Below are 14,722 nucleotides of genomic sequence, written 5' to 3' on the forward strand. Positions count from 1 at the left end.
AAATCCACTCTCCCCTTCATATCAATGACTCTACTTCTTATTTTCCGCCACCCTCTTTTCCTTTCTCTTCAGACGTCGCAATCCCTAAATCCAAACCTTTTCCACTATGCCAGGACTGGCAGTTCCCTCGTATGATGTGACACAGTTGTTGTTCTTAATAATTTTTAATCGTTTGACTGTAATTAGAAATGGATCGATTTCAATCTTGTGCATTACCAGAGTTATCATGGATGCTTAAATCCACCAGGCAAACAATTTACATTTCAGATTGAATGATATTGATCGCTACACTGCTGGTGTCAACAGTCTCCAAGAATGATCCAGAACCTGAAATCAAATGTCTAACTTGTCTTTAACCAAGTGTTGTGATCTATACTACTCACTTACTAATACTTACTAATCTATACTTTAATAAGAGAATTGGGGAATGTTTGATTGTTGAAGTCTTCATTCTTTCACATTTAAGGACTCATAAATAAATGCCAAATACTACTTCATTGTACACTAAGACATTCTGCTGTCACATTCTGTTAGTTACTGTTAACACAGCATGTGGACGCAGTGACAGCCACACCATCAGTTCAGCTACTAAATGTAATAATGATGGAACTTTGGGGAATAGTGGAACTCACTGAATGCATGATTAGAATCAATGCCGAAATACTGAAAACTTTTTTTTCTTTGCTAAGATTATGGTCCAGCTGGTCTTTTTACCCAGTAAATATTTGTTCCCTAAACAAGATATCTCCCCAAATACTGGCCACATGGTATGGACATTTATGGATCCAACAGAATGATTCATGTGTTAGTTTAGGTCAATACTGCAACTTTGCCCAGTATCTTTGTTCCTTGCAAAAATTTTGAATTTATGTTTTCGAAGTCTGTTTAAGACTCTGCGTTTTGGTTGAATTATAGTTTCAAAATGTTCAATATTCTTTGTGAATATCAGCTAGACCTTCTTCCACCTTTCTAACAATGGGGACCTTCTGTACCTTTTTTAAATGTTATCCATTTACAAATTAGAATAACAGAAACCTTTTTTTCTCTTTCCTATTCTTCCAATGTGTCTCCTAAAGTGAGATTCTACTCAAGACCCTGTTCACTTAATATCCAGATCTTATACCAAGCTAACCAGCCAACACACTAGTGATATATATATATAGTCTTACTGTGTATCGCTTGCACTAAAATAGGAGAGCGAAGACTGTCATGAACTGTGACAGTGCAGAGGTCTGTACAGATGGACTATACTTTACATGTGGATGTATTACATGTATGTCATAGACATGTTTATCCACTGATGCTAGTCTTTCTACACGTGTAGCTGTGTAATCACAATCATTTCAGAATCAAAGAAGTTGTGAATGTCATGTTGAAAAATCAAACAGGTCTGTGTTTTTTAGCCATTAGGAATACAGAGAAAAACACTAACTCGGGGTAAGAATGACATCTTGGGTCAGTTGCGTGAGAGATTTTTAGTTTAACATGGGCCTCTATCTATGACCAAATTATTTTTTTACTACTTCTTCACTTTGACTTGATTCTGCATGACTTCATGCCACTGGACTGGAATTGACCGGAGGCAGTTGCCACCCTCAAGCATAAGAAAAATCAAAAATTAATGTGCAGATTGGCATTAAATTTGCTTTTACAAGGGCTCTGAATAAACTCGTGTTTTAGATACATTTTGATTTAGATGTCCTCGTGATTTTGTCTGCAGCACCACTTTTACTTGCGTGCTGTAGTTATCTCTGCGAGTAAGAAAAAGCTGTTAGTAGAGCTCAGAGTGCTTGCTTGATCATAGAACAGCATCTGATGGCCTCTCTCAAAACACTTTTTAGAGGAGCTGCTTCCCACAATTTTTGGATCTTTGTGATACAGATACTGTAATTTAACAACCAGGCAGCAACTGTCCAGGTGTTTTGTGATGACACTTTCCAAAATTGAACTCTCTCAAGCTGTTGTTTTTCTTTTTCTCAACCACTTCCATCGCTCTTTCTCGGCACCACCGAGTGAAGCACCTAAATTCCTTTGAAAAAATATTTTCTAGTATTTTTTGTGAGTGTCAGTGTCCTAGTCATTTTGCACCCCCTCTCTGTCATAGCTGACTTCTTGCTCTGCCTTTGAGTGTGGCCACTGGGAAGGATTTAGCCTTGTCAATATTCTTGTTTTGTTCTGCTTGCAGAGTTCTAATGGACATTGAAGCTTCTCGGTTACACCATAAAACGCTGTATTTATATTACCAGTGGCCCATTGTGGTGCGAATGAAATAATTTCTTTAAATATATGTGTGCGACACAAGTCCACCATCTAAAGTGGTCAGAGTGCAAGCTTAATGCTGCCTCTCCATGGATGCTGAGTGCAAGCCTCCTGCCAGCTTCTTTTGCCAACTCATGGCAACCCCAGAGATGGTGTTATGTCACATCTCCAGCTGTTGACCTCGCCACATCTGACCAATTGCATCCTGCCACACACAGCGAAAAAATAGCCTCCAGGTGTTTTTCCGCATGCTGGAAGCTGTGGTGGGATGCCTATTGGTGGGGTAGAAAGGTGTTTTGGAGCTTTTCCATGAGTCAAGCTGTCAGTGATGAATTGCACAGGGCAGGGCAGCAGTAGGGGAGAAAATGAGTGGGCTTGTTCTTGTTCAAGTAGATGTGACTGGGGAAAATTACCATATTTAGCTTGTTGTAACTGGCATTTAGATGGCTAGTCAGGAATTTAGCTTTTTATGACTCATGGATTTAAGTTGATTTTAGTTATTTGCATGTAACTCACACCCTCTTATTAAGAATCTACTGTGTAAGAAGGAGGAGTTGAAGGTGTTAATCTGTATGCATGAGGAGCAAACCTATGCTTACCAATCATGTATTTTGTAGGCTTCTTAGAACTCGTACTGTAGATAAAAGTGAGCACAGCCCAGTTGTCTCCTGTGGAATCCATGGCAACAGCAGAAAATCTGGACAGAGAGAAGCATCACTTTAACCCTGCTGAAAAGCACAGCGATCCCTTCAATAACCGCAAAACCATTCAGTGAGATTACCTGCTGTATGAGTTTGCTACTCCTCCACACACCCCTCCCAATTCCTCTTTCATGGACTCATTGCTGGCGCAGAGCTCAATCAGGCAATATGAAACCACTTCGCTTATTACATGCATTTAGAAACACTGTGAAGCACGGCGGTCCCAATAAGGCTGCAGAAACCGTGGCTTTATCTGCATTCGCGATCATATGGAGCTGGCTGAATGTGAGGTTAATTCAGGTTTACTAGTCCTTATTGGCACTAAAGCATATTCAATTAGTAGAACAGAGTGCTCGGCGACTCTGCTGCTGCTGCTTCCTGCATTAATCTGGCAGCGAGAATTAAAAGAGCGTAAGAAAAAAAGTGTATGCACTGACAAGACCTGGATTTAAATTGAAGCTGAATGCACTAAAAGGCTTGGATTTAGAATGAAGAAGGCTGTCTTATTAGTTTTCTTGAGGATCTAATAATGTTACCATGGTATGAGGGAAACTCACTAGTAACAAGTAGCATGTAAATGAGCACAACCATTTGTACCAGCTTTTAAGCAGTTGATGGCTGGATGGATGGACAGTTGGAGGGTCTGGCGATTTTATTTTCTGAATTTACTCAAATAGATTTTTTTGAGTAAACCTTTGTCTCAGTAGATTTTGCAGAAATGTGTACCACATTAAAAGACATAGTAGTCTGTGACAAAACAACACAGGAGATAAAGCATGCAGATGCACAGACTCCAAGGAAGGCTAAAAAGCTGATAAATGGGAAACTTGCCCAATAAAAATGGAACTTGGTGAATTATAGTACATGCTCTGTGCATTCTCACTCTCCACTCATAAAGAATGGATGCTGCTTAATATATTTTTCATTAAGGAGGTTGTACTGTAATTTCATTGTAACCGGCAATATGTTCATTCCAAGACAACATTACAACGTGGCTTTGTGCTGTTTGGCTGCACAAGTTGCAAAGTAGAGAGTAATTGCTAAGGCTGCTGATTTACGATGCCTGTACCCGATTAAGTTGGATAAAGAGACTCATAAGCAGAATCCCAATGCTGTGATGTGTCTTCAGCTTGGCTGCTTTAACTAGATTATTGCAGCAGAGATTTGCATTTATGTATATGAGTGTGTTTGTGTGTGTGTGTGCACACGCTCATGTGTGTTTATTTGTCCAATGTGATATAGCTGTATAGCTGTGCAGTGGTAGTGAAGGATAGCAGTAGCTTGATGTGGAGTTGTGTTTGCATTAAATTTTTATGTGTCACTTTGGACACACATGAGCACACACTCTACCAATTAGCTGTCTTTACTTTCATAAACTCAGGCAAAAATGCGCACCCTCGCTCTGGAATTCTTTTATCTTCACAGAGCATCTTTGGAATGAGCGCCTCTCTGCTTTCTTGAGGGACATATGGCTCAGTGTGACCTGCCAGCGTCCTTCACTATCGCTGGCTTTACCCCAAAGCCCCCCAGGCTGCACTATCCTGCACTGCTCTCTGCAGTTAGTACCACCTTCTGACTGTCTGTGTTCTAACCAGCTCTTTTATGCAGACACTATTCTCAATAGGACACTCTAAAACACACACACACACACACACACACACACACACACACACACACACACACACACACATTATTTTAACACAAGCAAGGCCACTGCTCTCATTTCTGCTCACACCTTTTTATGTTTATGTCAGCGTGCATAAAGGACAGTGGCTGATGTTCATACCTGCTGTTCATACAGCATCTATTCATATTTGAAATAATCACTACAAATCAGCGTTTCTTAAAACTGTAGAAACAGAATTTATGTACCACCTGGGTGCAGAAGAAGAGAAATGTTATGGTCTCACATTTCTGTATACAACAGCTTGGCAATAATTTGGCCTCTGCAGTTTGTTTAGTTTGAACTGTTACTGTCAGACATTTTATTATATGTCAGTTATTTCAGTTATGCACACACATGACAAGGAAGGACTCCAGTAGAGCTCGATGATGCAGTAATAATGTTTATTTGTACAGAACAAGACAAGTGTTGCAGTACCAGTGTTTTACAAAAGCATATAAATAAAATTAAGTTATATATGCAGATGAAACATATTTATGAATTTAGAAGCCCTGGATTAACCCAACAAGTGTTTTTGGACTATAGGAAAACAAGAAGGCTCCAATACAGAGGGGTCCCAGCTGGCCATGGGGCCAAACACAGGACGTTTTTGCTATAAGGGAACACCAGTATCCACTGTATCAGCGTGCTACCGATCAATACATAAGAATAAATAACAATGAATTAAATCAAATAGAACATCGATTCAGAAGTTCAGTATACGAAAATAAGCTAAAATGCCTAAAAATTAATTTTTTAAAAAGCGCTAGAAGACTTTAAAGCTAGAAAATGTATTTTTATTAAATAAGAAAACTTTACAAGAAATCCTTTTGAAATATTCTTTTTAAAACTGATGAAGCAACTCAAACAGTAAACAGTTGAGTAACAAAGGTGACGAATATATCTTAAGGCAGAATATGTAGCTGAGCTGGTTGGACCACATTAGAGTGCCTAAGTTAACCAAAAACTTATCAAATTTACAGCCGTTTGAATGTCTTTTTGTTTAATATTAACTAATCTCTGAGCTCTGCCTTTTGCCTCCTCCAGCTTGCTACCTGACCTCTCGCTTTTTTGTTTTCTGCAGTCTGGTAATGGTCAGGCAGAGAAAGTGGGTTAATTTTGACTAGTCTATTGAAATATCTGCCTGATTGTGCTGAAGCCTGGCTTTTTAAGAGCAAACATGAGTTGTTTGGTTTCAAAAAGCAACGCTACAAACATTAATCCAATCAACGAAATGGGACTAAAATGCAGCAATCACCTAGTTTAGTAAGAACTCCAACCTAAACCTAATGCACCTTAATACAGCAGTCCAGCTTTCACATACTGGTGCATCACAGTGTGTTATTTTGAGTCAAGTCTCATCATAGATTTCTGTTGGCATTTCTTTGTGTTTCCTTGGTGTTCTGGGGCCCATTGCCAACAATGTACTAGCTTTGGTGTTCAGCCAAGATTTATAGGTCGGTGCTGTGTAGTATACGCTGTATTTTCTGGGTGGAACTGTGATGTTTCCAAAGGACCAGGGTTTCTGATTAGTGCAGCACATTCTCCCATTTATTTTCCCTCAAGTCTCACTTTTATGAATTCAGGGACTGTGGGCCCAAATGTGGCAGCCGTGTGAAATGTGGTTTGTTTTATTTTTTTCCTTGTCTTTTTGCTTTGGGTTTTCAGTCACAAAGTGAACTGCTGTGGAAGATATACAGTGATTCCTTTTTTTAATAATATATTCTTTCTTTTACTTTTGTTGGGTGATGTGCAAAGACTTTAGAGAACATGATCCAAATGTTAGCCTGTGGGCTGCATCTTAACCAACATTAACTGTGCTCATATTATCCTCATTTACAGGCTCATACATCTATTTTGGGACACTATTAGAATAGTTTACTTGCTTTAATGTTCAAAAACACATTATTTAAAAAAATGAACATTGCCACAGCACCTTATTTTTACCCCCTCTCTCAACTGATCCATTTCACCTGCTCTCACTCATTTTGCTTTTGTTGGTCAGCTGATGAAACATGAGAAAACTAAAAATATGTAAATAAGAGCACTGTAACTGGGAATTCTTCTTTATTTAAAAAAAATATAAGACCGGGAGAAAGAGCAAAGCGAACATGGTAATATTAACCACATTAGCCATGCTTTGTGCTAATATTAAATATGAAGGCTTAAAATAAAAGTAATTTGCTGAGCCTTCAGTTCCTCTGATACCAGGAGTCCATAAAAAACTTTGTGCTGTGATATTTGCTGTGCTTTGCTCATAGCTGAGACTGTTATGGATCAGTTAGCCAGGGCTGATAGATTTGTTTTTTAAGAAACCTGCCCCATGGACAATTAAAAATAGCCTCCTAACCCATCTAATATCCAGATTTGGGTGTCAAATTGCCTCTAGTTTATATATTAGTATGATATATGATATTTTTGGGTAGAACTTGGACTTTGTTTTGACATGTACAAAAATATCTATATATAACCAGCTAAGGAATAGAGAAAACATATAAAACATAATAAAGGCACTTTGGGCCAATGTGGTCTGTTTGATTGATTTCACCAGAGGTTTATGAGTTTGTTAATGATTTTGAAAACAGTCCCATTATAGACCTATTTTCTGTTTTGTCTAGAAAGCAATTTTTGCTCCAGTAGATTCCCAAAAGCACTTATTTCGCCACTGAAATCTAAAATTATTAGTGCAACTGTACTGCAGTTGTTTGTCAAAATACATAAGAACATCGGCTCCTCATAGGCATCAAAGAGAAAGACAGAGAGTTTGTAGCTGTGCCTTCCTGTTCTGTACAGAACTTTAGGTCGCCGTTTTGCTGGAGTGTGAGTTTGTGTGCTGACCTTGTGCTCTCCCTGTGCAGGTACACCCTTTGCTGATGCGCGAGAGGCGCTCAGAGTCTCACAGGAACAAGCTGCTGCGGCGGACAGTCAGCGTTCCTGTTGAGGGAAGGCACCATCCCGAGATGGGTGAGCAGACAAATTTCATTTTTTTCTCTGATTTTTTTTCTGTGATTCTGATTGAGGTTCTAATCAAGGTCCAACCAACAGTTATTTTGCGTTTTGTTATTTTCGCCGACAGTGTTAGTGATGTGGTGCAAAAGAAATTCACAAACATATTTTACAAAAACATCAAACTTTAAGCAGGAGAACCAGTCTGAGGTAGAAAAATGCAAGTAGTATTTTCTCTGTGCCAATCGAACAATTGTAACAAAAAAGGAATTTCATACTATATAGAATCTTGAGGTGATGTCTACTTGTTTTAACTCACACTGCTGAAGGCATTTTTCACAGAAAGAGTACTGCAGATTTTTTTCTACCATCATTTTCAATTAGATCATTTTTGGCAAGGCATCTTTTTTTTTTTTAGTTTCATTATTTTTCTGGCCATCCACTAATGTTTTAACACAGACTTGGAAAAATGTGAAAATATCCATTAGTGACACATTTCTGAGCAGGCGCTCTCTGCGGACCATTTTTGGTCGATGCCCCAGTTGCTTCTCGCGGTAATTCAACATCTTTTTTTGGTTGCCCATTATAATTTTCAAAAACATTATCACCTGTATTACTTTAGGTTGGGTTTCTTATAATAACAGGATGGTTGCATAGCAACGAAAATGATGTAAAGCTTTTGGTATCCTTTGAGCCATTACTCGCTCTGTTACTAGCAACGCTCACAGCAGCACTCTGCATCTGAGCAGAGATAAAAGCGTCACATCTGATCAGAGCTGAAGGCAGTTGCTTCCTTTAAGATTTTCACTCGTCCTTGTCAGTTTGACTGATTTTATCAGTCACCTCGCTTTGAAATGAAATACATGCATTGATTACTTGATTAACGCACATATCTTTCGAGTTTGTTGTCTATCTCTGCCATTGATAAATGTGTATTTCTCTGTAGTCATGCTTTTTCTGTTTCTTTGTTTATGCTTTTAAACTTTTCCGACTCTTCTTTCACTTGTCCTCTTGGCTTTTTTATTGCTGTAGCGTCCTCTTAAATTCTCAATGGATCCCGTGAAACTGACCCTCTGATAGCAGCCTTCCTTTGTTTATTTTGCCTGACTCAGTCTCTCTGGGCTCTCTACAAATGTCCCGCACAGTTTCTCCCTTTTCCTTCACCCGACACCTCTTCCTCGCACTCAGCTATTTTAAGGGTCTCCCTTGCGACGTCCTCTATCATTGATTCGGCCATTGCTGCCGCTTCTTTGCTGCCCAACAGTGCTGATTCAACTGGATAAATACTTTTCTCAGTTTTCATATGAGTGGCTCTCTGACCTTAAAGCGGTCAAGCAGTGACACATCACTTGACGTGGTCCTGCTCCGTTTGACATATGCTGACACGGCAGTGTCACTTCATATTGCCTATGTGTAAGCGTATTGTAAAAATGCATTCACATATGTTAGTTTGCTGTGGCACAGGCCATAGTGCACTGACACCGTTATGAACTGACGGTAGTGCCTAAGCACAAAGTGCCAGAACAGATTAATGGACTCCAGGAAATTTGTAATTATCAGATACACAAAAAAGGTAATGGAGGCTGTCATGAGGCCACAGTTAGAGGCATACTCTACAGGAAGCTACATGACCTACTTTATGAATTCTCTGACTTAAAACAATGAGCTGATTAGGGTTTCACAGTGAATTAAGTCATCATATACTAATGTGCCAATTATTTATTCTGGACATGTTTCCATCTCACATTTAAGTTGGAATCTGACTTGAGCTGTGAGCTGCACTAATGCTGTTCCTTGGCCAACAGATTACACTGTTTGCAGAACACGATTTATCATTTTGAATCAGATTTTTGTTTGATTTTATTATTGCAACGTATATAAATAGTATGCCCAACCCAAATGTGCTTATAGACACTGTTATAGATTGACAACACAGCCATAAATTATGAAAAATGATAAATAAATAACTGATGTACTTCCCAAGCTTTAGAAACAAAAGCTAACATTTCATTATGCAGTTTTCAGTGGTTATATGTATTTTCTTCAAAAAGAAACAAAGCACATTCGTTTATATGAGCACTTGGGTTTGACATGCAAATGCACCAGTCGGCCATACACGTAATTTTTATCTGCAGCCCCCCCATGTGCAGCAAAACATTTAATTTAATTTAATTTAATTTAAAAGAATTTAATTTATTATTTCCCTCTGAAGCGATGCATATTTGGGGTTCTTGTTGTCTGACCTCCCTGCTGTTTCACACACATACGCATAAAGAAGTAAAAAGACAGCAGCACAGGAAAGAGCATAGATAACATCAGATATGACACCAATTAAGTCAGGCACAGAATGCTAGGTAGCTGTGATCCAGGTGGGTTGCAAAGCAACTTGTAGGCAGACTAAAGAAGCTTAAATAACCTGCACAATTTGTGATTTGCCAATTACATGCAAGTTGTAAAGGGTACCACAAGATTCCTCAGCTGATGTGGACTGAAATTGAGGTGTCATGACAGTGTCTGGGATTTACTCAGTGACCGCTCTGAAATGTACTCTGGCTGTTAACTCATCATAATAAGGTCAGTACCGAATAAAAATGTTTCAGCTTCTCCTAATTCACACACTTCGCTCAGTTCTTAGAACCTCTATTAGCGGAAGCACCCCTGATAATCATCATTCTTTCTCAGAAACTGAATGTATCGGGGTCAGACTGTTGAGACTGTCAAAACATGTATGGCATTGTTTAATATTTTGGGAAGTAGGTTAATTACTAAGAATAATTAGATTGATCTGTATTTAGCATCAGAGCTTTATCAATCTATAGCATCTGTTGAAATGGTTGAAATGTCTCACCGGATTCAGACTGGTAAACAGACTGGTATTGATCTATCAAACTCTTCCTAACAAAGTCAAACTATGACTGAGGTGGGCCAAATCATTTGCCACGTGTATTGATGTCATCCCTGCCAGGTTCATAAATGTGGGTGTACTTTTGAAAAAAATAAATTCAATATAATATGAGTATTGCTGCCATGTTTCCCTATTTAGAAGCACAAGGACACAATAACAGTGTACATATATATATATTCAGGGCCCTAACTACAACCCAAACAAAAATATTGACTTGGATGGAAAATTATTAAAATGGAGAGGTTATTATGAGCATTTTGCTGCCATATCTTTCTGTCTTATAAAAGGAAACTCAATTTAGTGTGCATTTAGTATATTCATTGAACATATTTCTGAATGTTTTAGGACCTTCAAAATGATGAATGAATGTGCCTTTTCACATATTTGAAAGGCACGATGTCGTCATCTTCAGTGGATTCAAAACAAGACGGAGAGTTCAGAGATATTTTTCAATAGGAAGGAAAATTTAAACTGCAGATACTGAAGCTGGAGCAGCTTCTTATCACCAATTCATGTGCTTGTGACAACACTAATACATCAACCTGGACTCGCTGTTCATCACAGGGCCAAAAAGCCTCCATTTTTTAGAAGATATTTATGAATGGAGGCTCATGACAACAATCCCAGCTGGAAGCCTGATGTAGTGACACAAACAGATGGAAGATACTGGACTGTGCTGATGATAAGTCAAAGACACAGTAGATCAGCAGCTTTTGGGGATTTTCTGGAGCAAAACATGAAGTGATGCAGATACATTACTTTTCTCCTTCTAATTCACTTCTCAATACTTTTTAAGTTGAGCAGGTAATTAACATATAATGAAGGCATTAACTTTGCTGGATAATTATGGTACAGCATAAGCATTTTATGTAAATATAGTTGCTAATTAGCATTATGTGATTGTGACTGGGGAACATAATTTTTCTTAGCTAGAAAAAACTGTTCTTGTTTAATTTCTTTCTTTGTGCTATTAATTATATAAGAAAAAAATATGTATTAGTATTGAATGTCTGCATGTATGATGCTTGACACTGATGACATTTTAGTATCATGTAATACTATCTGATATAAGACACAATATATAGATATAATTACATTTTTTGATACATCTGCAATAAACACATGTAGTAGGCTCACAGTACCTAATTTTCTATGGCTGATGTTAAAAGTGATATGATAATTGTTGATATTATATCAATGATATGTTGACACTTTAAAATAATAAGAAGAAATAGAATTGATAACTAAAAAGTGGTTTAAAAAGATTGTTGAACAGTGATGCTGTAAGAAGTAGAGGTAGTGAAGGTGTATGAGTTTAAATACCTGGGGTCAACCATCCAAACCAACGGACAGTGCAGAAGAGAGGTGAAGAAGAGAGTGCAGGCAGGGTGGAGACGAGTGTCAGGGGTGATTTGTGACAGAAGGATGGCAGCAAGAGTGAAAAGAAAGGTTTACAAGATGGTAGTACAACCTGCTATCATGTATGAGTTGGAGAAAGGGATACTGGCAAAAAGACAGGAGACCGAGGTGGCAGAGTTGAAGATGTTAAGATTTTCATTGGGAGTGACCAGGAGGGACAAGATCAGAAATGAGTACATCAGTGGGAGAGCTCATATTGAGTGCTTTGGGAGACAGTGAGAGAAGAGAGGCTGAGATGGTTTGGACATGTGCAGAGGCAGGACAGTGGATATATTGGACAAAGGATGTTGAAGATTGAGAAGAAGAGAAAAACCACAGAGGAGAATCATGCATGTAGTGAAGAAGGACATGCAGAGGGCTGGTGTGAAAGAGGAGGATGCTGGGGATTGGGTAGGATGGAAGGAGATGATCTGCTGTGGTGACCTCTAAAGAAGAAGAAGCTTAGTAATATACAGCTGGAAGGGATCCGGTAGGCTAAATATGAGTCAAGGACATTTTCTGCCTGATTTCCATATGATGAATCGTCCATGTTTTATTTTGGTATTATACATAGATGGATTGTGGGCAAACAGAAAGGAAGCATTCGCCCTCACATTCATCCAGCACCACCCCTCCTCTTATTAACCTCTCCAGTATGTGATGTGATAATTCCCATTAATGAATTTGGCCTTTAATGTTTTGTGTTCAAATTGTAAATTGACTTCATCTAAGTCTGCTCTGTTATTGGGAGAAACCTTATTATCTGAATGACTTAGCCGCGGGGAGGAAGAAAAAAACCGCAGCACTACAAAGCTGAATGGTTATGAACTCCACTTGAATGGTTTTTCACCAACAGCGGTTTAAGCATATGGCCATTCTCCTCAGTTCGTCCTTGTAAATCTCACTTATTCCTTTATCCATCTCAGCTTAGCAGACCATTGTGATATAGCAGGATCAGCTAAGCAATTGTTTTAGTGCCCTTTCCCATCCCTGACCTTCATACTAGTATTTGAGATCAGATGCTGAATTCCAGACATACATGGACCGGATGGATTTTTTTTTCCAGATCTGTGCAAATAAATGTTTCTTTCACATAAACCTCAGAATGAAACTTGTAAAATCCCCACCCCACATGGCCTTTACTCCATTTCCTCCTTGCTCCCTCATCCTAACACCATCCCACTTCTCTCACCCACTCAACAAGGCCTACAGGCTATGTGTTCCCTCCGCACTAAAGAGGATGTTGAAACAATGACACAGTAAAGACAAATCACGTCAGAAAAAAAGGTGTTAGACTTTTCACAGTTGTTGTTCGTGTGGAGACGAGCACCATGAGTCATTACAATCTGTCATCCGAGGAGGATTAAGACAAAAGAATATGGATGATTTCTTCAAAAGACTAAACTTCTGTAGTGTGTGTGTTTGGAGGCATGTTTTCTCCCCATCTTTGAAATAAACATAACATCTTCATGTCATCTCTAAATCACTGTTGGGTGATTCAGCTGAAGATGGAATAATATGGTTTTCATGTTGCAGGATAAAAGCTGCTACACTTTCTTTCACTATTCACCTTTTTGTATGGCTCTGGAAATGGGTCTATACAAAATTATTCAAATATTTAATTTTTGAAAAAATACCTAAAACACATGAAATGAAAAGTAAATTTAATACAACACCTGCGAAAGTTTACCTCACCGAAAAGTAACATTGTAATATTGTATTGTAAACTATACGTGCAACATATCCTGGCATTCCAGATGTTTCTGAGTCAAAGCATCTCGAAATGACAATTTGGCAATATGCTTTTTTTTTTAATAAGTATGTCACTATTCTATTTCTCTTTATCTATGTTTTTATTTGTCTATTACACATAACTCGCATAATAGAGTTGGGTTGGGTAAGGCAGTGGGTGTGATGGGTGTACGAGTTCGGTTTAGTTGTTTAATCTGAGTTTAATCTGGGGCCTGGGGAACACGGGAAAATTTAATATCTTGGGCATTAAGATCTAAAAATCTAAGAATATGGTTTTCAATCGTGTTGTAATCTTCAAAGGGAAACAAAGCAGTAGAAAAATAATGTTGTTTATCTGTGTTTTGCTGTCAACCATTTAAATAGATCTCCATCAGCCAAATAGGTTTTGCTTGTACAGGTGATTGCACAGCTGGTTCTGTGGATGTGCAATCGTCTGTGGATGTGACACTTTTTCCTCTTTGATTAACTTGTCTTCATTTGAAGACATTAAAAAAAGCTGCACACCTTTTAATGCTGTCTTTCAATCATATACAAGTTGGATATACCTATACAATTCCCTGGTTTGGTCCCACAAGATGACATGAATCCCTTTGGGGTTGTGTCAGGAAGGCCATCTGGTGTAAACATGCAGAGTGACCTTCTGTGGTGACCTCTTGTGAATAAGGGAGCAGTAGAAAGTAGCGTTTACAACATTAAGCTTAATAAATCTATAAGCCAACTTTTTTTTTTTACCTGTTATGAAACCAATAAAAAAAGAAAGAAGGCATGAAATCTGATGTTGCATCCCAGGTGACCGTGCACCTAACTTTAGACTGCTTATCTCACAGACTGTGAATTTACTTATTTCTGGTTTCTTATGGTTAAATGAGAGGGTCTTGTATTCTTTTAGGCCGAGCCTTGATTTGGGACACTTTGCTACAGCTGACCTTTAAATCTGCATCCTTAATGTGAAGTTAAAGTACCCCAGATAGCAATTCTTCTCTTGTTCCATCAACACAAGAAAAACCTGCACACCTGAAGTGAGCCTGCTGTCATGCTTTTTAAGGTCCTTAGAGAGGTCTGACAGGCTGTCAGCCTCTAAATGTACTTAATACATTT

General features: G+C 38.5%; 1 protein-coding gene across 1 annotated transcript in view; it reads left to right on the plus strand.

Annotated features, from left to right (window-relative positions):
- The window catches only part of syngap1b (synaptic Ras GTPase activating protein 1b), a 175,166-nt gene that overhangs the window by 60,403 nt on the left and 100,041 nt on the right, over positions 1-14,722 (plus strand). Inside the window, 1 exon segment of the mRNA XM_025911552.1 lies at positions 7,482-7,587. Coding sequence (XP_025767337.1) covers positions 7,482-7,587 — 106 coding nt within the window.

The sequence above is a fragment of the Oreochromis niloticus genome, linkage group LG11 (genome assembly GCF_001858045.2).
Source record: "Oreochromis niloticus isolate F11D_XX linkage group LG11, O_niloticus_UMD_NMBU, whole genome shotgun sequence".
NCBI classification, from domain to species: Eukaryota; Metazoa; Chordata; class Actinopteri; order Cichliformes; family Cichlidae; genus Oreochromis; species Oreochromis niloticus.